Here is a 25508-nt window from a genome sequence, read left to right on the forward strand (position 1 = left end):
AACCAAACTCTGACCTTCGATAAGATCATAAACTACTTTAAAACATAAATAGAGAATCATATTTGAAAGACACAAAACTAACATCTAACATTAGGAAGCACCAATAGAAAGTCCAAAAAATATACAATCACCACGTTAAGAAAAGAACTTGATGGTAGCAAAATTAAAATATACACTTCTAACTTCCAAGCCTTGATAGCAACACCAAACCATTTCAATACACACGGCGCCTTCTTTTTCTTCCTGCCGACAAGGACATATTAAACAGAAAAAGAGAAAAAACGAAACACCACTACCATTAAAACATAAAAATGTAACAAAAATTTATAAAACAAAAAATCATCAGAACTCGGCCGAGTTGGGACCCGATCCGTTTCCGAAATCCTTGAACCGCCTCCGAAACGACATCAGCCCGTCCGACACAACGGTGCCGTTCACGTCCCCCGCCGTGGCCGCTGACGACAAGGCCTCCTCGTCGTCCTCCCCCCTCATCGCCCTCAGAGTCCGCCTCGCCATCTCCCGCCTGACCTCCCCGGGGCTCCCGGCCTCCACCACCCTCATCAGCACCTTCTCCGCCCCCGCCGCCCGCGCCAGCCCCCGGAACCTCAGGCTCCCCCGGCTCATCCCGTACAGCGCCGCCACGCAGTACTCCTCCGCCGGCGCCGCCGCCCCGCTCATCAGCCCCACCACCCCCGCCACCGCCCCCGCGTCCATCAGCGCCGCCCGCCCCTCCGCGCTTCCCGCCAGGTTACACAGCACCATCATCGCCAACCTCCCCAGCGGCGGCCCCTGCGCCCCAGCCGGAGCCCCTTCCTCCTCCGCCGCCACAGCCAGCAGTGCCCGGACGGCCCCCGTGGTCCGGGCGATCTTGGACCGGTTCGTCCCAGCTAGCGAGAGATGGTAGAGCGCCATCCCGGCGTCCCGGCGGGCGCGGTGGCTTTCTGAGGGGCGAGAGAAGAGATGGAGCAGCGGGGCGATAGCTCCCAACACCCCAATCGCAGCCCGGTTCTCGTCCTCCAAGGCCAGGCTAAAGATGGCCCCCGCCGCGTGGTCCCGCGCCTCCGGGTGGCCGTTCTTTAGGGCTTCCACCAGCGGCGGCACCGCCCCGGACCGGACGATCCGAACCTTGTTGGGCGCCTCCAAGGACAAATTGACAAGCACCGCGGCGGCGTTGACCTGAACGCCGGGCCAGCGGGACAGCAGCATCGGCCGGAGCGTTGCCAGGAGCCTCGGAGTACACAGCGCGATCCGCCGGTCCCGGCTCTCCCTGGTGGCCTGCCGCAGCGCGGCCAGCGCAGCCTCCTGCTCGGAAACCTCGGAGTTCATCAGCTTGATCGAAATCTCCTCTTCGAGGCAATCAACCTCAGCACAAGCAGCAGGATTGGCAACATTGGACGCCAACACGGTGGAGGCGGCTTGAGGGGCCTCTGGTGTTGGGGTTTCCTCCGTACCCAGCACCACGATCTCGGAAGAGGAAAACGACGAAGAGGAATGATACGAGCAAGACGAAGACGAGGAAGAAAGCGGGGAGAAAGAAGGAGAATTCTTCTTGGAGGAGCACGCGGACTGAGGGGGCGTATCGGGAGTCATAGTCTCCAAGATCGGAGCTTTCCCACCATCCGAGACCGCCCCCGACGACATGAGCCTTTGGACGAGGGCGCGAGCGTCGTCGGGGGAGACAGGGAGGGGCGATGGGAGGCCGGTGCGGTCGCACCAGTTGAGGATGGCGGAGCGGAGGGCGACGTTGGGGATGAGGAGGAACGGAGCGTCGGGGGAGAGGCCGACGGCGAGGGAGGGAGGGGTGAAGAGGAGGTCACGGCAGGCCTGGATGCAGCTCCGCTCGAAGGTCTGGCCGGAGGGCACGATGACGGGGTCCGCCATGATCGAGCGCGAGATGGGGCAGACGAATTCCATGGGCGCCTCCGTCGTTGTCGACGACGACGGCGACCGGTGGAACGAGAGCTTCCACCGAGTCTTCCCACTTCCCATGCTTCCCCGCTCACTTCCAACGACGCGCATTTATTCTCTGCCCCCTTTCTTTATTCTTACCTCGAAAAGAGCTCGTTTTAGCTTGGGGGATGAGATAAGAGGAGAAAGAGTGATGGAAACGAAGAGGAGATTAGAGTTTTCCTTCTCCTGGAAGGAGCGTTTTCGTATTGGTTGGTTGGTTTCTGCCACTGCTTGTAGTTTGGACAGTACAAACAAACGAGGTCACGATCGAAACAAACCATGAGTGCTACATCATGCTTCTAATTGACTCATTTTTTTTTTGAATTTCTTTTCTGATTTCTTCAATTTATTTATTATTTTTTTGAGAATATTTTGGTTCATATTTAATACAGTCATGATTGCCAATTTTTTTGGGTGATATAGTCATGATCTTGGTTGATTTAGAATAGAAGTGCAAAGATTGAAATATTTATTTTGAACGTTCAGCGTGGCAACCGGACTAATGTTGCTTGGTTTGTTTGTGGCCCGGCTAGCAGACAGGCTCATGTTTTGTGTAGATATGGAAGCAATAGGGACAAAGTGGTTGACTTGTGATCACTCAAATCGGAGGAGGCTACGATATTGGACTTTGCTTGCGATTCTCCATGGATGTTGACATTAGTGCTCGCATCACTTTTACTTTGAAAGTTTTCTCACACCGGAAGGTCAGTTTCCACTTTGCCACAAACTAAACCGTATCGTGTGGTAAACTATTATAGATTCCTTGCTGAGGTTATTCAAAACATTGACCTTTTCTTAAGGCATCCAGCAGCTCTTATTTATGCATGGTATTTCTTTTTATTAGTTTAAGTTCTTATTTGGGAAGTCAATTTCTCAAATAAATGCCAAAGAGTTAAAGAGAATGTTGAAAAAGTAATATATATATATATATATATATATATATATATATATATATATATATATATATATATATATATATATATATATATATCACCAAAACTGTTTTACATCTTAATGTGATGAATGTTGATTTGCTTGACTTTGAAATTAACCGAAGTGATGCAACCCTGATGATGCCCAATCTCATTCATCTCAGATATCAACACCATGATCTTGGCAGCAGTTGTGACCACTAATCTATGATTGCATGATCTAAGCAGTTATAACCATAATGCAATATGGGAATCGGACACCAAGTGATTATCGCACGGTGAAGACCATTGCTAGATGGTTGATTTATGCTCCGGATATCTTGGTAATAGTTATTAATTTACATAGTGAAAAACGGAGACTCTGTAAATTTTTTATTCAAATATTTTTATCAGTCACTCTTTATTTTCTTTCTTTTCTAGTATTCAAATATTTTTATCAGTCACTCTTTATTTTCTTTCTTTTCTAGTATTTCCTGGATTCCATCTGACTTGTGTCAGAGGCACTCCATCAGAAAAAGGCACTCCATCAGAAAAATTCTACTAAGAGAACTTTTTCATATCAATTTTACAGCCGAGAAGCTTAGATAGCCATATCTATCAATCTCATCCACATTCCTCATTGTGCTTCAGGGAGAATCGACCATCTTATCACCTCGCACACCTATCGGCCTAAATCCAACGACTTCGACTTTAGATTCCAAGGGCAACAAATCTTTTCTTTTTTTTTTCTTTTTTTAATCTATAGCTAATAGTTATGCAAGACTTGCTATTTTTAAGTAATTTTAATCCTAGTGTGATAATTTTGCTTTTACAAAATGGCATGATAGGATTTCAAACATCTTTTACATGTAACTGGTAAGAGTGATTGATTTTAAATCATGGCAACACCTAAAGCAGCCATGTCTCTTTTTTGTTTTTTTGGGTGAAGTTAAAGCAGCCATGTCATTGCTGACAATTGCATAACCACAGCCATTTGGCTGCTCTTTTTTTCGTTTAAAACTACACTGCGCATCGAGCTTCATAGACTGAAACGGGTATCGTCTTTTTTTTTTTTTTTTCTTTTGGGTACAAAAACAAGCATTATTGTTCTTTCTCTTTGCACAGCCATTATATCGATAATATTATTATTTTTAAATGGTGCTCATGATAATCCTATTTCATTTTAATCAGTTAAGCTAATGGTTAAGAGTGGGCACCGGAATTTTTGAAACTTTTCACTCTTATCATCATTGTCGCACCCATTTTCGGATTTTCCTTAGTTGTTTCATATATGTCATTAATAAAAAACACTTAATTACGAAACAACTCAATCTTTAGTCGTTGGAGTCGGTGTTAATTTTCATTCACAAGAGACATGCATGAGAGCATAGAATACTAAAATAATTAATTATGATAAAAAAAATAGAATTTAGATATATTTTTGACTCTATCGCAGTATCGACGGAAGCAAGATTTTGTACAAGGTGCCTGTCCCTTGTGATCTAATCTAAAACTCTCTAATGGGAAGAGACTTGCGTTCTTTGTTGCAAACTAAGGGAGAGACCTAGCACCTCTTTATATAGTAATTCATGAGCCTCTTCATTAATAGCTTCATGAATTCTATGGCCCATACCAAGAGTCATATTTTAATTACTGACTATTAAAATTCTGTCTCTTAGAATTTCACCTTTTGGAATTTCCAGAGTTACAAACCATTTAATTTTAACCAGTTTTTTATTTAAAATGCCCAATTAATGTAAGCCCATATCGAAAAAATGTTAACATTCTCCCACTTGGACGACATTATTTGGTTAAAGTTTTGAAATCAAAATATCTAGTTAAGACAACTTTAAAACTTATGCTCGCGCGATTTTGAAAACAAATATGGTCATGTAACATCTCCAAGTCAACATTCCATCCAATAAGGCCCTTAATGTAGGATCATCGTGGTAACCGCATCATTCATGCAACATAGGACCTTCTATGGTCACACATATCAATAAATCTTATCAACATGAATCAAGTGTGACGGTATGACGTATGGCAAGCAACAACACTAAATTCAAATTTGTTGTCTCTGCTTGTCAGTCTATTTCTCTCTTTGAACAGCACAAGCATGCCTGAGAAATTCTTTATATCTATATGTCTGTAAAGCAAACTTTATATATCTCAAGATAACCTTTATATGTCACAAGACATATAGAAATTAAGGCTGTAATTATTATGCCTAAAGCCTTTGCTTAAGATTGACACCTATCTTAAGACATTTTAAATACTAATAAAGATATCTTTATGACTGAAAATATAATCTTTATTATAAAATAACCAAATATAAATACATCAATAAGGATGTGTTCACACTTTATGTAGAGCTTCCACTAACCAAGTACATCAAAAGATTTTACTAATCCGATATTAGTAACATGGCCCTTAAACACGTTAGGATGAAGTCTCTTGGTTAGAGGATCTGTTAGCATAAACTTAGTCCCAATATGCTCCACGGTCACTTCACCTTTCTTCATTTGCTCTTTAACAGTCAGGTATTTGACTTCCAAGTGTTTAGCCCTAGAGATACTCTTATTATTCTTGCAAAACAACACTGCTACAAGATTGTCACAATACAACTTTATGGGTCTCACCATAGAATCAACTACTGACATCTCAATAATACGATTACGTAGCCAAGCTACCTATGTGGAAGTACCAAAACATGCTATATATTCAACATACATAGTAGAAAAGGTCATAAGTGTCTGCTTAATATCTTTCCATGAGACTGCACCACCTGCTAACATAAAAATGTATTCAGATGTAGACTTCCTATTATCCTCCGAACCAGCATAGTCAAAATACGTATAACCAACTACTTCGAGGTTCTCAACCCTTTTATAGGTCAACATGTAATCTTTAGACCCCTTGAGATCTTTGCAGCTACCCAATTAATGGTCATTGATAAGTGATATATTTTTACGTTTATTGAAAGTATTTTTGATAATTTATGGTGCTAACATCTTCTTAAAAATCTTAATTTCATGAATTTATTAAAATTTTTAAAAAAATAAGTAATTTTGAAAAAAAAATATAAAATTAGATATATTTATAAAAAAATAGATGTTAATTTAATTGAGCAATTTAAGCACCAAAATGAAGAAAAAATTTTGAAAAATTTAATGTATATTTTTTTAATTTTTCAGATGAAAATCGGAGCAAAAACGGAGCTAAAATACTTTAAAAAATAAAAAATATTACCTCCGATGTACGGTGGACCGGTCGGTCGGTCCACAGAGCCAGGGCGCGGTCCACAGGAATAGTTACGCGATCCACAGGCGCGGCTCACAGCGAGAGAAAGATCTGGGCGCGATCCAACGGCAGAGATTCAATCCGACTCAGATCCGACGGTTCAGACTCGTTGCCGACTTTGAATAGGATTCTTTTGCGCGATCCGACGGTCCAGAAGCAATCCATCACGCGATCCAATGGCTATTATCGTTTCCGACTTTGAATAGGACTCTTTTGTGCGATCCGACGGTCAGAACTTCATCAGAACCCAGATCCAACGGCTGACATTTGATCCGACCCTAATAAAGATTATAACTCTGATTTTTTATCAGATCTGGACGGTCCGAAGCTGATCCGACGGTCAAAAATATTCCTAAGAAGATTAATACGATTTCTAAGGATTTTAGGACTCCTTTTCCTACCAAAAAAATTATGAAAAATTTATCTATAAATAGAGGGTCCGGGAATAAGCTTTGGGAGCAGAAAAATTGAGTAAAAAGTATAAAAAAAATAAAAAAAAAAAAAATAGCTATAGGGATCCAAGGAAAAGAAGGAGAAAAATCGGTTCGCTCTACGGAGTATGACGAAAGACGGAGAGGTCATCAACCATCTTCCCTACGAGGTTTGGCTGATCAACTTCAGATCTTTTTTATAGTTTTATTTTTATTTTATTTTATAGTTTCTTTTAAATTCTTTGTACTTGAATTTCAATTTTAATTAATGCAAAATTTATTTTCCTGTACTTTAATTTTCTGTCTTTTATTTTTTGCATGTAGATGCTAGGATCTAATTAGTAGATCTTAGTACCAATTTATTTTTATACTTTTTAAATTTTTATTATTTATTTTTATTACAAGTAGATGCTAGGATCTAGTTAGTAGATCTTAGTATCCGATTTATTTTTCGCATTTTTAATTTTTATTTTTCGACAAATTTTATTTTTTTTATAAAATCAAAGATTTCAAATCAAAGTCCTGCTTTCTCTGTGGATTCGATCTGACTCACTACTTTCTATATATTTTTAATTTTTATTGAAGTCAGAATTTGATTGATAATCATGGTGTCCTAACGACAGCATCTTGATCCTATCAATTTTTGACGTCGTTGCCGAAAAAGGCAACAATTTTAATGTTTGATTTCTTTGATTTTCTTGTGACTATTACTTACTAATTTTTTTTTATCTTTTTATAAAAAAAAATTCAAAAATTCAAAAAAAAAAGAGATAGAAAGCTTTCAATTTTGCTTGGTGAGATCAATCCTAATCCTAGCTTTAAATAATTTTTTTTAGTATTAATTACTATTTTTTTTAATTAACCTAAAATTCATCCATATAAACCTAATAAAAATTGCATGACAAGAGTAGAAACTTAATTTTTAGGAGCATTCGTCATTGTAGATTTATTTTTGGTAATCGCTGGAGACAAGGTAAACTTTTAAATTTTATTAGTTTCATGCATCTAATTTAGTTGCATAGAAACCCTTGTTTGAAATTGGTTGTGCATATTCATCTCAAATTAATTTAAGGACAACACCCATAATAAGATAAGGTGGAGATTTCATCACCCTCTCTTTGCCCAAAAATAACCAACCAGCATCCCACATTAACCCTAGCCTAACTAAAATCAAGTAGACGTCGACCCCTAGGATCAATTGAGTTCAGTTTGAGAAGAGTGGTGAAGTCAAGTGCAAAGTAAGTTCGAACTCACCCCTGAAACTAGTGTCTAAGGCTAGAGGTTACAAAGGCTCTGCCTAAGTGGACTCGTGGTTATTTAATTGGTTCCGTTAGCTTACCTATCCAATTCAATTGATGTCTAAGGCAAGCAACAGAGGGACCCCCACGATCCCACCTCTTATCTGGCTAGTTGAAGGAAGTGAGAACAAATCTAATTTGTATCTAGAACTGAGCCACTCTACATCGAACTGTTAGGTCTAAGAAATCCGTAGGTGTCTAGGTTTAACTGTTTGCTAACTTGATTGCAATTAACACTTAACCACAACTAATTCTTCTCATCTTACGTCTTTAGGTCTTAGACTTTTCTTAAAAATCTCACCTTTAGAACTTTTCTTTTTCTTTCTTTTCTCTTCTTTTTCTCCTCCTTCTTCTTTAAACAAAAAAAATCTTAACAACACACATATTAGGGTTTGCACTAATACATGCATGGTATAATTTTTTCTGACCTAGTTAAACCTAATCCTGAAATTGAACGACTGATCCATGTTAAACCTGAAAATCAAATGACTGAAAATTCTAAGAACCACCTAGGCAGATGAAGAAATATTTTATTCCTTTCACCTATAATCCATCGATGTTCCCATCATTCTATGGGATCAAATATTCAGACTCTAGTCTTGAGGTCGATCTGAACCTAATAGCCCAAAGATTAGATAAAGTCGACCTTCTTGCCCAGAAATTTGATCAGTTCCTAACATTAGATCAACAATCTCCTACACAATACACACCACCACCTAATTATCAGGAGATATGTTCTATCTGTGCTAGCCCGGCCCATCAAGTTAGTAAATATCCTACGGCTGCACAGTTTCTACCTTTCATTCAAGAACAAGTTCAAACTGCTTAAGGTTACTCCAATCCTGTCAATGACCCATTCTTAAATACATATAATCAAGATTGAAGGAACCATCCTAATTTTTTTTGGAGACCCCAACAGACTCAGGCTCAGATCTAAATTTTTTCTGTGCAGAACTTGCAAAATGGGCTCCAATACCAAAATTATGCCTATAATAGTGGTCAGCCTAGTCAGTCTATCCAACTATTCTATTACAATCAGCTATCATACCCACCTCCTCAACAGACTAATCTAGCCAATGATAGATTTAGCCAACTTCAACAAATGATCATGATCCAACAGCAATCTCTCGCTAGGCTAGAAGCATAAATAGATCAATTAACTGAATCTACCATGAGGAGAGAACTAGGTCAATTACCAAATGAACTAATACCGAATTTTGAAAATGACCCACCCATCCACCAACTATCTGAACCAAGTCATCAATCTAATGTCCCACCTAAGAATCTCCAATTTGAAAGTGACAATGCAATTTCTGAGCTTAAAAGTGATAGGATTCTTAATGACCTATACCAAGACCAGGTGAGTGAGACTAGTATTGATGCTAGCCAAAATGTGAATTTAGAAGAAGAGGTTAGTACTGAAGCTAACCCAATAAAAGAACTTGAGCTTAGTACTAATGCTGATTTAAGTGAAAAAAAGAAGAGAGTGGATGAGTTATCCAAGATATATCCATCAAGAGTCTCATTTTCTACGACCTTAGAAGCCAATTCTTCTTTAGAATCACCATCTCCTCCAGAATTGAAATCATCCTCAGTCACACTTGAGAATACATGTGTAGAATCAAATGACACCCTTCCAGCATCCCGTGCATCCAACTCAACTTCTAACCTAAAAATTCAATTCATGAGCATTTTAGAAGAACAAATAGGAGAAATTCTCAACAAACAAGGGTCTGTGAATGGGTTTGTGAATTATCTTTCTAAAATTAAAAATGAAGATGTGAAATAATTTCTAAAGATTGGCAAAAAACTATTGAAATTTATTATAGACCATCTTTCTGAGATTGACAATCCAAAATCATTGAAATTTATCAATCCAATATTCGACACGAGATAGGTGAGAGAATCAGCATGGTCTGGCTAAAGACGGTAAACTTAGTACTTCCTGAGAGGCAACCCAGTTTTCAATTTCTGCTTTTGCCTTTGCTTTCTTTTACATTTTGTTTAGGATCATCGAGTCTTGCTTTGTATCTTTTGTAGGGATCTGAAAATAATCTTGGCTAAGTTGGGGGGAGAATCAGTTTTGAAAAGATTTATGGATCAGGTGATATCTCTCCTTTTCTTTCTCTTTACATGCACCGTTCATTTTTTCTACTCAATTGAGGACAATGTTGGTTAAGTTGGGAGGACAATAAAAAAAAAAATTTTAAGTCCTCAAGTAAGTTAGTATTTAGTATTTAAGCATCTGATTACACTTAAGAATCGAGTTAAACCAAGCATTTTTAAAAGAAAATTGATGTACAGATCAGAGAGTTTGTGAGATATTGAGGGATCAAGTATTAAGAAAACTCAATAAAGAATTAAGTTTAGAACTTAAACAGATTTCTTTGAGCATTTCTAAATTTTTCTACCAGCATCAAAGAAGAGTTTACTTTCTATGGGTTTGTGTAGGATAACTATACGTTTCTTCATATTAAAAAAAAAAAAATTTTCAAGTACTTCATGCTGAGTAACCGGGCCTCTTTGCCTAAGCAAGCATTGAGTTTCTCATCAAAAAGTATGAAGGGCAAAGAAGCTTTGCTGTAAAGCTAGTTTTAACTCGTAGCCTGTTTGATTCGAGCAAGTAGGTTCGAGGGGTATTTTATATCTAGTGCCCTAAAGCCATCTGGTTTGGGAGTCATTGACTGAAAACTCGCTACATGGGTCAAACAGAAAGCTTAAGGGGTTAAGACACTCAATAGCAGTACAATATTTTAAAAAAAAAATTAATTAATAAATGAAGGACGGAAGTAACAATATACTTGTCCATGTGAAGGTGAATGATTTGGAGATAAAGGTAGTGATAATTTAGAAAAGTTCAGAAAAAATTTAGTGTTCTTAGTTTAACTCTCATATTGACTACTATTAATATCCCAATGATATACCTCATTTACACTCTACTGAACATCAGTGGTCCTTTTGAAAATTATTTGGTAAAATTTGAGATTTTAAAGTTAAACGGTACTTGATTCTAAATTTTTTCTTTACTCGAGGACGAGCAAAGTTCAAGTTGGAGAGTGTGATAAGTGGTATATTTTTACATTTATTGAAGGTATTTTTGATAATTTATGGTGCTAACATCTTCTTAAAAATCCTAATTTCATGAATTTATTAATTTTTTTAAAAAATAAGTGATTTTTAAAAAAAATATGAAATTAGATATATTTATAAAAAAATAGATGTTAATTTAATTGACCAATTTAAGCACCAAAATGAAGAGAAATTTTTAAAAAATTTAATGCATATTTTTTCCAATTTTTCAGATGAAAATCAGAGTGAAAATGGAGCTAAAATATCTTAAAAAATAAAAAATATTACCTCCGGTGCATGGTGAACCGGTCGGTCGGTCCACAGAGCCAGGACGCGGTTCACAGGAATAGTTACGCGGTCCACAGGTGTGGCTCACAGCGAGAGAAAGATTTGGACGCGATCCAACGGCTAAGATTCAATCCGACCCAGATTCGACGGTTCAGACTCATTGCTGACTTTGAATAAGATTCTTTTGCACGATCCGATTGCCCAGAAGCAATCCATCACGCGATCCAACGGCTATTATCATTTCCGACTTTGAATAGGACTCTTTTGAGCGATCCGACGGCCAGAACTTCATCAGAACCCAGATCCAATAGCTGACATTTGTCCGACCCTGATAAGGATTGTAACTCTGATTTTTTAGCAGATCTGGACGGTCCGAAGCTGATCCGACAGTCAGGAATATTCCTAAGGAGATTAATACGATTTCTAAGGGTTTTAGGACTCCTTTTCCTACCAAAAAAATTATGAAAAATTTATCTATAAATAGGAGGTCCGGAAATAAACTTTGGGAGCAAAAAAATTGAGTAGAAAGTATAGAAGAAAATAAAAAAAAAAAAATAGCTTTAGGGATCCAAGAAAAAGAAGAAGAAAAGTCGGTTCGCTCTACGGAATACGATGGAAGATGGAGAGATCATCAACCATCTTTCCGACGAGGCTTGGCTGGTCAACTTTAAATCCTTGTTACAGTTTTATTTTAATTTTATTTTATTATTTTTTTTAAATTCTTTGTACTTGAATTTTAATTTCAATTAATGTAAAATTTATTTTTCTATACTTTAAATTTCTATCTTTTATTTTTTGCACATAGATGCTAGGATCTAATTAGTAGATCTTAGTATCAATTTATTTTTATATTTTTTAAATTTTTATTATTTATTTTTATTGCAAGTAGATGCTAGGATCTAGTTAGTAGATCTTAGTATCCGATTTTTTTTTCGCACTTTTAATTTTTATTTTTCGACTTAAATTGCTTTCTCCAAATTTTTTTTTTTGTAAAATCAAAGATTTCAAATCAAAATTCTGCTTTCTCTGTGGATTCGATCCGACTCACTACTTTCTATATATTTTTAATTTTTATTGAAGTCAAAATTTTTAATTAGGAATTTTTAATTTTATTGCTTTCTCTGTCATTAGGATACCGTGATTATCAATCAAATTTTGACTTCAATAGAAATTAAAAATATATAGAAAGTAGTGAGTCGGATCGAATCCACAGAGAAAGCAGAATTTTGATTTGAAATCTTTGATTTTACAAAAAAAAAAATTGGAGAAAGCAATTTAAGTCGAAAAATAAAAATTAAAAGTGCGAAAAAAAAATCGGATACTAAGATCTACTAACTAGATCCTAGCATCTACTTGCAATAAAAATAAATAATAAAAATTTAAAAAATATAAAAATAAATTGATACTAAGATCTACTAATTAGATCCTAGCATCTATGTGCAAAAAATAAAAGATAGAAATTTAAAGTATAGAAAAATAAATTTTACATTAATTGAAATTAAAATTCAAGTACAAAGAATTTAAAAAAAATAATATAATAAAATAAAAATAAAACTGTAACAAGGATTTAAAGTTGACCAGCCAAGCCTCGTCGGAAAGATGGTTGATGATCTCTCCATCTTCCATCGTATTCCGTAGAGCGAACCGGCTTTTCTCCTTCTTTTTCTTGGATCCCTAAAGCTATTTTATTTTTTTTTTTATTTTTTTCTATACTTTCTACTCAATTTTTCTGCTCCCAAAGTTTATTTCCGGACCTCCTATTTATAGATAAATTTTTCATAATTTTTTTGATAGGAAAAGGAGTCCTAAAACCCTTAGAAATCGTATTAATCTCCTTAGGAATATTCCTGACTGTCGGATCAGCTTCGGACCGTCCAGATCTGCTAAAAAATCAGAGTTACAATCCTTATCAGGGTCGGATCAAATGTCAGCTATTGGATCTGGGTTCTAATGAAGTTCTGGCCGTCGGATCGCTCAAAAGAGTCCTATTCAAAGTCGGAAATGATAATAGCCGTTGGATCGCGTGATGGATTGCTTCTGGGCAATCGGATCGTGCAAAAGAATCCTATTCAAAGTCAGCAACGAGTCTGAACCGTCGAATCTGGGTCGGATTGAATCTTAGCCGTTGGATCGCGCCCAAATCTTTCTCTCGCTGTGAGCCACACCTGTGGACCGCGTAACTATTCCTGTGAACCGCGTCCTGGCTCTGTGGACCGACCGACCGGTCCACCATGCATCGGAGGTAATATTTTTTATTTTTTAAGGTATTTTAGCTCCATTTTCGCTCTGATTTTCATCTGAAAAATTGGAAAAAATATGCATTAAATTTTTTAAAAATTTCTCTTCATTTTGGTACTTAAATTGGTCAATTAAATTAACATCTATTTTTTTATAAATATATCTAATTTCATATTTTTTTTTAAAATCACTTATTTTTTAAAAAAATTTAATAAATTCATGAAATTAGGATTTTTAAGAAGATGTTAGCACCATAAATTATCAAAAATACCTTCAATAAATGTAAAAATATACCACTTATCACACTCTCCAACTTGAACTTTGCTCGTCCTCGAGTAAAGAAAGAATTTAGAATCAAGTACCGTTTAACTTTAAAATCTCAAATTTCACCAAATAATTTTCAAAAGGACCACTGATGTTCAGTAGAGTGTAAATGAGGTATGTCATTGGGATATTAATAGTAGTCAATATGAGAGTTAAACTAAGAACACTAAATTTTTTCTGAACTTTTCTAAATTATCACTACCTTTATCTCCAAATCATTCACCTTCACATGGACAAGTATATTGTTACTTCCGTCCTTCATTTATTAATTGATTTTTTTAAAAAAATATTGTACTGCTATTGAGTGTCTTAACCCCTTAAGCTTTCTGTTTGACCCATGTAGCGAGTTTTCAGTCAATGACTCCCAAACCAGATGGCTTTAGGGCACTAGATATAAAATACCCCTCGAACCTACTTGCTCGAATCAAACAGGCTACGAGTTAAAACTAGCTTTACAGCAAAGCTTCTTTGCCCTTCATACTTTTTGATGAGAAACTCAATGCTTGCTTAGGCAAAGAGGCCCGGTTACTCAGCATGAAGTACTTGAAAACTTTTTTTTTTTAATATGAAGAAACGTATAGTTATCCTACACAAACCCATAGAAAGTAAACTCTTCTTTGATGCTGGTAGAAAAATTTAGAAATGCTCAAAAAAAACTGTTTAAGTTCTAAACTTAACTCTTTATTGAATTTTTTTAATACTTGATCCCTCAATATCTCACAAACTCTCTGATCTGTACATCAATTTTCTTTTAAAAATGCTTGGTTTAACTCGATTCTTAAGTATAATTAGATGCTTAAATACTAAATACTAACTTACTTGAGGACTTAATTTTTTTTTTTATTGTCCCCCCCAACTTAATCAACATTGTCTTCAATAGAGTAAAAAAAATGAACGGTGCATGTAAAGAGAAAGAAAAAGAGAGATATCACCTGATCCATAAATCTTTTCAAAACTAATTCTCCCACCAACTTAGCCAAGATTATTTTTAGATCCCTACAAAAGATACAAAGCAAGACTCGATTATTCTAAATAAAATGCAAAAGAAAGCAAAGGCAAAAGCAGAAATTGAAAATTGGGTTATCTCCCAGGAAGCGCTAAGTTTACCGTCTATAGAATCCAGCATGACCTAAAAATGAACGTATTTCTTTCACAGATTTAGATGGTGGAAGACTTGCAATTAGATCTATTTTGTCCTTGTCTACTTCAATCCCCTTTTTAGAAATGACATGGCCAAGAACTATTCCCTATTTGACCATAAACTGACATTTTTCCCAGTTGAGAACTAAGTGTTCTCCTTACATCGTTCTAGAACTAATTGCAGGTGATTCAGACACTCGGAGAAGATTAGGTCAAAAATAGAAAAGTCATCCATAAAAATTTTTAGAAATCGTTCTATCATATCTGAAAACATGCTGATCATGCATCTCTGGAAGGTTGCCGGTGCATTACATAGTCCAAAGGGCATTCGTCTATAGGCAAAAGTACCAAATGGACAGGTGAATGTAGTCTTTTCTTGATCTTCAGCGGCTATGGAGATCTGGTTGTAACCGGAGTATCCATCAAGAAAACAGTAAAACTCTTGTCCGGCTAGTCTTTCCAACATTTGATCAATAAATGGCAAAGGAAAGTGATCTTTCCTTGTCGCAGCATTCAACTTTCTATAGTCTATACAGACCCTCCATCCCGTTTGGGTCCTAGTTGGGATAAGTTCGTTTGCATCATTTTGGACCACTGTTACCCCAGATTTCTTGGGTACTACTTGAACTGGGCTTACCCAAGAGCTATCAGAAATAGGATAAATTATTCCACTATCTAGGAGTTTCAGAATCTCCTTTTTAACTACATCCTTCATAGCTGGATTAAGCCTTCTTTGGGCTTCTCTTGTTGGTTTAGCCTCTTCCTCTAAGTATATTCTATGTTGAACTATAGAAAGGGCTTATTCCTTTGATATCTGCTATGGTCCAACCTATTGCTTCTTGATTTGCTTTTAGAACTGACACTAACTCTTCCTCTTGCTTGGGATCTAGGTCTGATGCAATAATTACAGGCAAAGTTTCTTTGGGTCCTAGATATGCATACTTGAGATGTTCTGGGAGGGGTTTCAGTTCTAAAATGGGTGCTTCCTCTATCGATGGTTTAGGTGATGATTTCACCATCTCAATGATTGGTTCAGTAGGAAGTGTCGATTCCTGATTAATCTGATTTTCTTTAAGTATTTCATTGACATCCTCAGACTCATGGATTAACCAGGGGTTAGACTCTAGGTCGACTTCATCATCACTAATGTCAATGGATTCATAAATACCATCTTGGACTACATTGACATCAGCATGAGAAGAGGATTTCTGTTCTAAGTTAAAAACATTAAGCTCAATGGTCATATTCCCAAAGGATAACTTCATTAGACCATTTCGACAATTGATTTTAGCATTGGCCGTAGCTAAGAATGGTCTTCCTAAAATGACAGGTATATGTCCTTTAGGATTCGCAACTGGCTCAGTCTCTAAAACAATAAAATCTACAGGAAAAATAAAATTTTCAACCTTTATCAGAACATCCTCGACCATTCTCTTAGGAATCCTGAGAGATCTATCGGCTAACTGTAATGTGGTCCCAGTAGGTTGAAGTTTTTCTAATCCTAGTTGCTCATACATCGAATATGGAAGGATATTCACACTAGCTCCTAGATCTAACAAGGCCTTTTTTATATTGGTTTCTCCAATAACACAAGAAATTGTTGGAGCTCCAGGGTCCTTATATTTAATTGGCACATGGCTAGATAGGTATGAACTGACACTTGCAGCCAAAAATACTTTCTTTGGTACATTAGTGGTCCTTTTCCTAGTACAAAGATCTTTTAAAAATTTGGCATAAGTTGGAACCTGATGGATTATATCTAAAAGAGGAATATTAACTTGGACTTGTTTAAATACCTCTAAAATTTTGTCTAAATATTCAGATTTACTGGATTTCAGTCTGTTTGGAAAAGGAGCTCTAGGACTTTTAAGTACTGGACTAGGTGAATTTTCAGTTTCTGGTGCTTGAGGTTGAAAGGTAGTAGTTTTAGAAGGTGACTCGGCAGATGAGTCCTCTATATCATCAAGTGCAACTACCTTATTGCCTATTTGTTTTCCCGATCTTAAGGTATGAATGGCATTTACACCATTAACTTGGTTTCCTTGTTGGGGTCGTGGACCATTTTGGTTCCTAGGATTTGGCTCAGGTTGGCTAGGTAACCTACCATGTTCTCGTTCACTAATGGTCGAAGCCAGCTGACTTACTTGTATTTCCAGACGGGCTATAGCTTGGGTGTTATTATTTATGAATTGACCCGTGGTTTGCATAAAGCTGGTATGTGTCTTCATCATGGCTTCTAGGCTTTTCTCTAAAGAGGTAATTTCTTGTCATTATCATGGAAGCCTGGCGGGTTGTTCATCACTGAGTTGGACCTTAGATTTTGCTGATTGAAATTTGGATTGCCTACATTAGGATTCTGGGACCATGAGAAATTCGGATGATTCCTCCAACCTGGGTTATATGTGGGTGCATAAGGATTGTTCAATGGTCCTTGATAGGTGGCATTCACCTGTGCACACTCATTCGAGTAGGAACATTCTTCTAAGACATGGTTTGGTGCATTGCACCCTTTACACATGGGTGCAGATATTTGATTTACATTGGCTGGTCTCTGTAATTCTAAGGCTTCCAATCTACGTGTTAAGGTTGCAATCTTGGCCTCTGATGCTAGGGTTGGTTGAATTTGATGCATTCCTCCTCTTGAAGGTGTAGCTTTATCAGGTTCCCTAGTTGTTTCCCACTGTAAATTTTTCTCGGCTAGATCTTCTAAGAATTGTCAAGCTTCAGTAGTTTCTTTGTCCATAAATTGGCCTTGGCACATGGACTCTAGCATGGTTCTTGAGTTTGAATCTAACCCCTCATAGATGATCTGGCATAGTCTCCAAGTTTCTATTCCATGGTGTGGGCATTGGGTCAAAAGATTCTTGAAACGATCAAAGTACTTCCAAAATGATTCACCAGCTAGTTGGTAAAATTGATTTATTTCATTCCTAATCCTAGCTGTTTTATGATGGGGGAAATACTTTTTCAAAAATATTTTCACAAAGCCCTCCCAGGTAGTGACAGAATGGTTTGGCAGACTATAAAGCCACTTCTTAGCATTATCCTTAAGGGCAAAGTTGATTAATCTAAGTTTGACCTCATCCTCTGTTAATTGCAGTTTCATGGTTGCACATACCTCCTCAAATTCTCTAATAAATATATAAGCATCCTCTAATCCTGTGAATTTTGGAAGCATATTTATGATTTGAGGTTTGATTTTAAAATTGTTAGCTGTGGGTTGTGGCAACCTGATACAAGATGGTTAGATGGAGCCAACTGGATAACACAAATCCTTAAGGGTCATGGGTTGGATTGGTTCAGCCATTGGAACAACAGGAATTGACTCAATTCTAACTAGACGACCCGACACTCTTCTCCACACACGAGGTGTACGGTTCTCGATGTTTATACAATTTTTTTTTATAAAAATTTTTATGTATAAGAAAAAGAAAGAAAAGAGAAAAAGTTCTAAAGAAAAGATCCTAAGGAGTCCTAAATCTAAAGAAAAGTAACCCAATTAATTTAAATTTTAATAATTTTTTTTTTATTTTTCAAACAAGTGAAACAATAAATTAAACTCAATCTATCCTAGGGTTAACCTAAATCTAGACAGCTCCTAACTGTTCCAAGATAACCCTTCAAGCCTTCCAAGTGGAGATTGATCAACTAGTTAGCCAGGTAAGTATAGGAGGTGGGAGGTTCACTCATCGTTGCCTTTCTAGACACCAAATGAGTTGGCCAGGCCAGCAACTGAACCAATTTAACAAACCACCCTCAGAGACTTGCCTAGACACCAACTAATCAAACAACTCAAACTTGGTAGAACTCTTAGGATTCCTTGTTCTATTGAGCTTGAATTCCTTAAGGTTGACGTCTAATTGATTTTAAGATTAAAGGTCTAGGTAATGCAATATGATGGAGATGGTTTTTGGGCTAAGAAAGGGTAATGAAATCCCCACCTTATCTTGTTAATGGGTTGATGTCCTTAGATTAATTATGAAAATAAAATACAAATAAACAAGATGACCAAGAATGTAAAAGATTTTAATTTAGAATTTTTTTTTATTTTGATATTTTACTTCACGATTATGAAATGTCTTTTGTTTTGTTTTATTTTTCTTATTTTTTTTATTTTTTTTTGTGATTAAGTAAATTCAAATGATTAGGTCTAAAAGAAAAAGTAATTAACTAAAAATAATAAAAGAAAAATTAGAAGCGTACCTGAGTTTTTCAGTAATCACCAACTAAATCTAGAAACCTAAAGGAAAAAGAAAGAGAGTTATAAAGCATGAAGAACAAATATTTGAAAATAATTTAAAATGCCAAATCTCCAGCAACGGCACCAAAAACTTGATGTGTAAATCTTAAAATTTGTAAATAAAACCGCAAGCGCACAGTGTGCAGAGTAGCACGACCAGCGAGTACGGATCGATCCCACAGAGACTTGGTTTAAAAATGATTTTCAAATCTATGCTCAAGAGAGCTTTAACGAAAATCGAAAATCGAAAGTTGTTTGCTAAAGACAATAAGACTAAGGATCTAGGGTTTTTGAATTCACTAGATCTAGATTAGGAAATTCTACCTAGAATTTTTCTTATTGATCATAACGACTACTCCTCTTGTCTTTCCCAAGCATAGATTATGAAGGGACTAAGGCCCAACGATAACCCATCAAGATTCTTTACAGGGGAGTAGTAACTAGGATCCCTTAGGGTTTTCTCCTCCTATGCACTGAATCAAGCATGAACTATGAAGGGACTCTGACCCAACTGTAGTTCATCAAAAATTCTTGGCAAAAGAGGAAGAAAAAGAAACCCTAAGAAAAAGAAAGAACCCTATGTAAAACCCCTACTCATGATCTAGCTTCATCGCAAACCCTAGAAGGGATGCTTAGCTAGACATGATCTAAATCTACTTGCAAAATTTAAATGCAAAAAAATAAACTACTCTAATTTCATAAATTAAACTATCCTAATTGCATAAATTTAAACTGTATAATTTAAACTAACCTAATTGCATAAAATTAAATTGCATAAATTAAACTATCCTAATTGCAAGAAAAATAAATTGCATAATGTAAAGAGATAAAATTGCATAAAAATAAGATTTTATATAAAAAAAAAATATTACAAAAACCTCAAAGCTCGAGGCTTGAGAAGAAAGCTAAAAACCCCACTATCTAGGGTTACAAGCCTGATCGGAAGGCCAGACTCACTAAAATAAGGGCCTTTGGGGGCTTTTTATAGGCATTTGGGGGTTATAAGGTTTTCAAAACTTTAGATGTGGGACTAAGAGGTTTTAGAGGGCTGTTAGGAAGGTTTAGGGGCTCAAATCTCGCTCAAAAAGCACTTAAATCCATCAAGAAACCTTAGAAATTGTTTCAGCCATCCGATCTTCATCTAAAGGATCCAATTCATCTAATAAATCAAGCCGGAAGCGATTCTGGACCGTCGGATCACGATCTAGGTGAAGCACTGCCGTTGGATCGCGCTGCAGAAGGATCCCGTGTTGTCCTAGTGTTTATTGATTCTTGCAATTGCCTTGATTACGGTTGGATCTTGACCGGCTGCGATGGTGGCCATCTGATAGCGCAAAAATATGGAGCGTTGGATCTTGATCAGAGAAGATCGGACCATTGAGTGATGTGAAGTTACCAAGTTGCCCTTCGGACCTTCTTCTCTCTCCTCATGAGCCCTGGACCGCGCGCGTGGATCGGGCTCGCGATGCATTGCGGTGAGCCGAGACTCGCTGATTGGCTGGTTTATGGTGCGTCGATGGGTCCATGGTCCAGGCGCCTGTTGCTGTGGACCAGGCGGCTAACCAGATCACCAAATCAGTTGATTTTTGACCAATTTTGACCTGATTTGACTCGGGTTTGATCCAATTGAGTCTTCTTTCTTCATTCTTCAATTCCTGGATCAATTTAACTCCGTTTTGCGTAAAATTTACGCCGTTGGAATCTTCTTTCCTTGTTCTTTCTATTGATGATCTCTTCTTCTGCAAAATATAATAACAAGTATTAATTTTCTAATAAAGTTAGATAATTTAGATATTAATTGATACTTTTTATGTCAATTTGTGACATAAATCAGTGTCATTTGATTCTAAACATGTATTCTCAAGTGTGACTGAGGATGATTTCAATTCTGGCGGAGATGATGATTCTAAAGAAGAACTGGCTTCTAAGGCTGTAGAAAATGGGACTCTTGATGGATATATCTTGGGTAACTCATCCACTCTCTTCTTTTCTTCACTTAGATTAGCATTAGTACTAAGCTTAAGTTCTTCTATTGGGTTAGCTTCAGTACTAACCTCTTCTTCTAAATTCACATTTTGGCTAGCATCAATACTAGCCTCACTCACCTGGTCTTGGTATAGGTCATTAAGAATCCTATCACTTTTAAGCTCAGAAATTGCATTGTCACTTTCAAATTGGGGATTCTTAGGTGGGACATTGGATTGATGACTTGGTCCAGGTAGTTGGTGGATGGGTGGGTCATTTTCAAAATTCGGTATTGGTTCATTTGGTAATTGATCTAGTTCTCTCCTCATGGTAGATTCAGTTAATTGATCTATTTGTGCTTCTAGCCTAGCGAGAGAATGCTGTTGGATCATGATTATTTGTTGAAGTTGGCTAAATCTATCATCGGCTAGATTAGTCTGTTGAGGAGGTGGGTATGACAACTGATTGTAATAGGATAGTTGGATAGACTGACTAGGCTGACCACTATTATAGGCATAATTTTGGTATTGGAGCCCATTTTGAAAGTTCTGCACAGAAAAAATTTGGATCTGAGTCTGAGTCTGTTGGGGTCTCCAAAAAAAATTTGGGTGGTTCCTCCAATCTTGGTTATATGTATTTAAGAATGGGTCATTGACAGGATTGGAGTAACCTTGAGCAGTTTGAACTTGTTCTTGAATGAAAGGTGAAAACTGTGCGGCCGTAGGACATTTACTAACATGATGGGCCGGGCTAGTACAGATAGAATAAATCTCCTAATAATTAGGTGGTAGTGTATTTTGTGCAGGAGATTGTTGACCTAATGCTAGGAACTGATCCAATTTCTGGGCAAGAAGGTCGATTTTATCTAATCTTTGGGCTATTAGGTTCAGATCGACCTCAGGACTAGAGTCTAAATATTTGATCCTATAGAATGATGGGAACATCGATGGATTATAGGTGGAAGGAATAAAATATTCCTTCATCTGCCTAGGTGGTTCTTAGAATTTTCAGCCATTTGATTTTCAGGTTTAACATGGATCAGTCGTTCAATTTCAGGATTAGGTTCAACTAGGTCAGAAAAAATTATACCATGCATGTATTAGTGCAAACCCTAATATGTGTGTTGTTAAGATTTTTTTTGTTTAAAGAAGGAGGAGGAGAAAAAGAAGAGAAAAGAAAGAAAAAGAAAAGTTCTAAAGGTGAGATCCTTAAGAAAAGTCTTAGACCTAAAGACGTAAGATGAGAAGAATTAGTTGTGGTTAAGTGTTAATTGCAATCAAGTTAGCAAACAGTTAAACCTAGACACCTACGGATTTCTTAGACCTAACAGTTCGATGTAGAGTGGCTTAGTTCTAGATACAAATTGGGTTTGTTCTCACTTCCTTCAACTAGCCAGATAAGAGGTGGGATCATGGGGGTTCCTCCGTTGCTTGCCTTAGACACCAATTGAATTGGCCAGGTAAGCTAACGAAACCAATTAAATAACCACGAGTCCACTTAGGCAGAGCCTTTGTAACCTCTAGCCTTAGACACTAGTTTCAGGGGTGAGTTCGAACTTACTTTGCACTTGACTTCACCACTCTTCTCAAACTGAACTCAATTGATCCTAGAGGTCGACGTCTACTTGATTTTAGTTAGGCTAGGGTTAATGTGGGATGCTGGTTGGTTGTTTTTGGGCAAAGGGAGGGTGATGAAATCTCCACCTTATCTTATTATGGGTATTGCTCTTAAATTAATTTGAGATGAATATGCACAACCAATTTCAAACAAGAAGTTCTATGCAACTAAATTAGATGCATGAAACTAATAAAACTTAAAAGCTTACCTTGTCTCCAGCGATTACCAAAAATAAATCTATAATGATGAATGCTCTTAAAAATTAAGTTTCTACTCTTGTCATGCAATTTTTATTAGGTTTATGTGGATGAATTTTAGGTTAATTAAAAAAAATAGTAATTAATACTAAAAAAAATTAGTTAAAGCTAGGGTTAGGACTGATCTCACCAAGCAAAATTGAAAGCTTTCTATCTCTTTTTTTTTGAATTTTTGATTTTTTTTTTCTACAAAAATATAAAAAAAATTAGTAAGCAATAGTCACAAAAAAATCGAAGAAATCAAATATTAAAATTACTGCCTTTCTCGACAACGGCATCAAAAATTGATAGGATTAAGATGCTGTCGTTAGGACACTGTGATTATCAATCAAATTTTGACGTCAATAAAAATTAAAAATATATAGAAAGTAGTAAGTCGGATCGAATCCACAGAGAAAGTAGGATTTTGATTTGAAATCTTTGATTTTATAAAAAAAAATAAAATTTTGGAGAAAGTAATTTAAGTCAAAAAATAAAAATTAAAAGTACGAAAAATAAATCGGGTACTAAGATTTACTAACTAGATCCTAGCATTTACTTGCAATAAAAATAAATAATAAAAATTTAAAAAGTATAAAAATAAATTGGTACTAAGATCTACTAATTAGATCCTAGCATCTACGTGCAAAAAATAAAAGATAAAAATTTAAAGTGCAGGAAAATAAATTTTGCATTAATTAAAATTGAAATTCAAGTACAAGAAATTTAAAAGAAAGAATAAAAAAAATAAAAATAAAACTGTTATAGAGATCTGAAGTAGATCAGCCAAGCCTCATCGGGAAGATGGTTGATGACCTCTCCGTCTTTCGTCGTACTCCGTAGAACGAACTGGCTTTTCTCCTTCTTTTTCTTGGGTCCCTAAAGATATTTTATTTTTATTTTATTTTTTTTCTATACTTTCTACTCAATTTTTCTAGTCCCAAAGCTTATTTCCGGACCTCCTATTTATAGATAAATTTTTCATAATTTTTTGGTAAAAAAAGAATCCTAAAATCCTTAGAAATCGTATTAATCTTCTTAGGAATATTCCTGACCATCGGATCAGCTTCGGATCGTCCAGATCTGCTCAAAAATCAGAGTTATAATCCTTATCAGGGTCGGATCAAATGTCAGCCATTGGATCTGGATTCTGATGAAGTTCTGACCGTCGGATCGCACAAAAGAGTCCTATTCAAAGTCAAAAATGATAACAGCTGTTGGATCGCGTGATGGATTTTTTTTGGACCGTCGGATCACGCAAAAGAATCCTATTCAAAGTCCGCAACGAGTCTGAACCATTGGATCTGGGTCGGATTGAATTTCAGCCGTTGGATCGCGTCCAGATCTTTCTCTCGCTGTGAGCCGTGCCTGTGGACCGCATAACTATTCCTGTGGACCGGGCCCTGGCTCTGTCGACCGACCGACCGATCCACCGTGCACCGGAGGTAATATTTTTTATTTTTTAAGGTATTTTAGCTCCGTTTTTGTTTCGATTTTTATCTGAAAAATTAAAAAAAATATGCATTAAATTCTTCAAAAATTTATCTTCATTTTGGTGCTTAAATTGCTCAATTAAATTAACATCTATTTTTTTATAAATATATCTAATTTCATATTTTTTTTTCAAAATCACTTATTTTTTAAGAAAATTCAATAAATTCATGAAATTAAGATTTTTAAGAAGATGTTAGCACCATAAATTACCAAAAATATCTTCAATAATTGTAAAAATATATCACTTATCAGTCATGCTCAAGGTTAAATAAAAATCTTCCCAGCAGACCAACTACAAATGTGATGTCTGGTCTGGTGCAAACCTAAGCATACATCAGGCTTCCTATTACAGTAGCATATGGAACATCTCTTATGGATTCTCTCTCAATGTCATTCATTGGACATTGTGCCTTCTTCAACGTTTCACCTTTAGTGATAGGCGCATGCCAAGACTTGCAATCTTGTATGTTAAATCTTCTTAATACATGCTTAATGTATGCTTTCTGAGAGAGACCCAATAAGTTTCGAGATCTATTTCTATTTATCGCAATATCAAGAACAAATAATCCTTCACCAAAGTCTTTCATATCAAATTACCTGGACAAAATCTGCTTAACCTCATGCAGCATGCCCAGATCGTTAGTTGTAAGCAAAATATTATCTACATAAAGAATGAGGAAAATAAATTTACTCTCACTGATCTTGTGATATATGCATCTGTTTACTCAATTTTTCACGAAACCAAAAAACATAATAACCTCATCAAATTTTAGGTACCACTATCTAGAAGCTTGTTTTAAATCATAAATAGACTTTAAAAGTCTACGTACCATATGTTCTTTATCAGCTATCTTAAAACCTTCAGGCTGCTCCATATAAATTTCTTCATTCAAATTCCCATTTAGAAATATGATTTTAACATCGATATAGTGTAACTCCAAATCATAATAAGCTACAAGTACCATGATAACTCTAAATATGTCCTTAGAGGACACGAGAGAGAATAA

At 36.5% G+C, this 25508-nt stretch overlaps 1 protein-coding gene and 1 non-coding gene across 2 annotated transcripts; one reads left to right on the forward strand and one right to left on the reverse strand.

Moving 5' to 3' along the window:
* Positions 1-106: 106 nt before the first annotated feature.
* LOC105039149 (U-box domain-containing protein 39) lies at positions 107-2162 on the reverse strand. The gene has a single exon (XM_010915174.4). It carries the CDS (start codon positions 2017-2019, stop codon positions 343-345), a length of 1677 nt encoding a protein of 558 aa, XP_010913476.1. The 5' UTR covers positions 2020-2162; the 3' UTR covers positions 107-342.
* A 15618-nt stretch (positions 2163-17780) lies between these two features.
* Positions 17781-17887, forward strand: LOC140854932 (small nucleolar RNA R71). The gene has a single exon (XR_012138026.1). It is a non-coding gene; the product is annotated as a small nucleolar RNA R71 (small nucleolar RNA).
* Positions 17888-25508: the final 7621 nt, after the last annotated feature.

The sequence above is a fragment of the Elaeis guineensis genome, chromosome 1, assembly GCF_000442705.2.
Source record: "Elaeis guineensis isolate ETL-2024a chromosome 1, EG11, whole genome shotgun sequence".
Lineage (NCBI taxonomy): Eukaryota > Viridiplantae > Streptophyta > Magnoliopsida > Arecales > Arecaceae > Elaeis > Elaeis guineensis.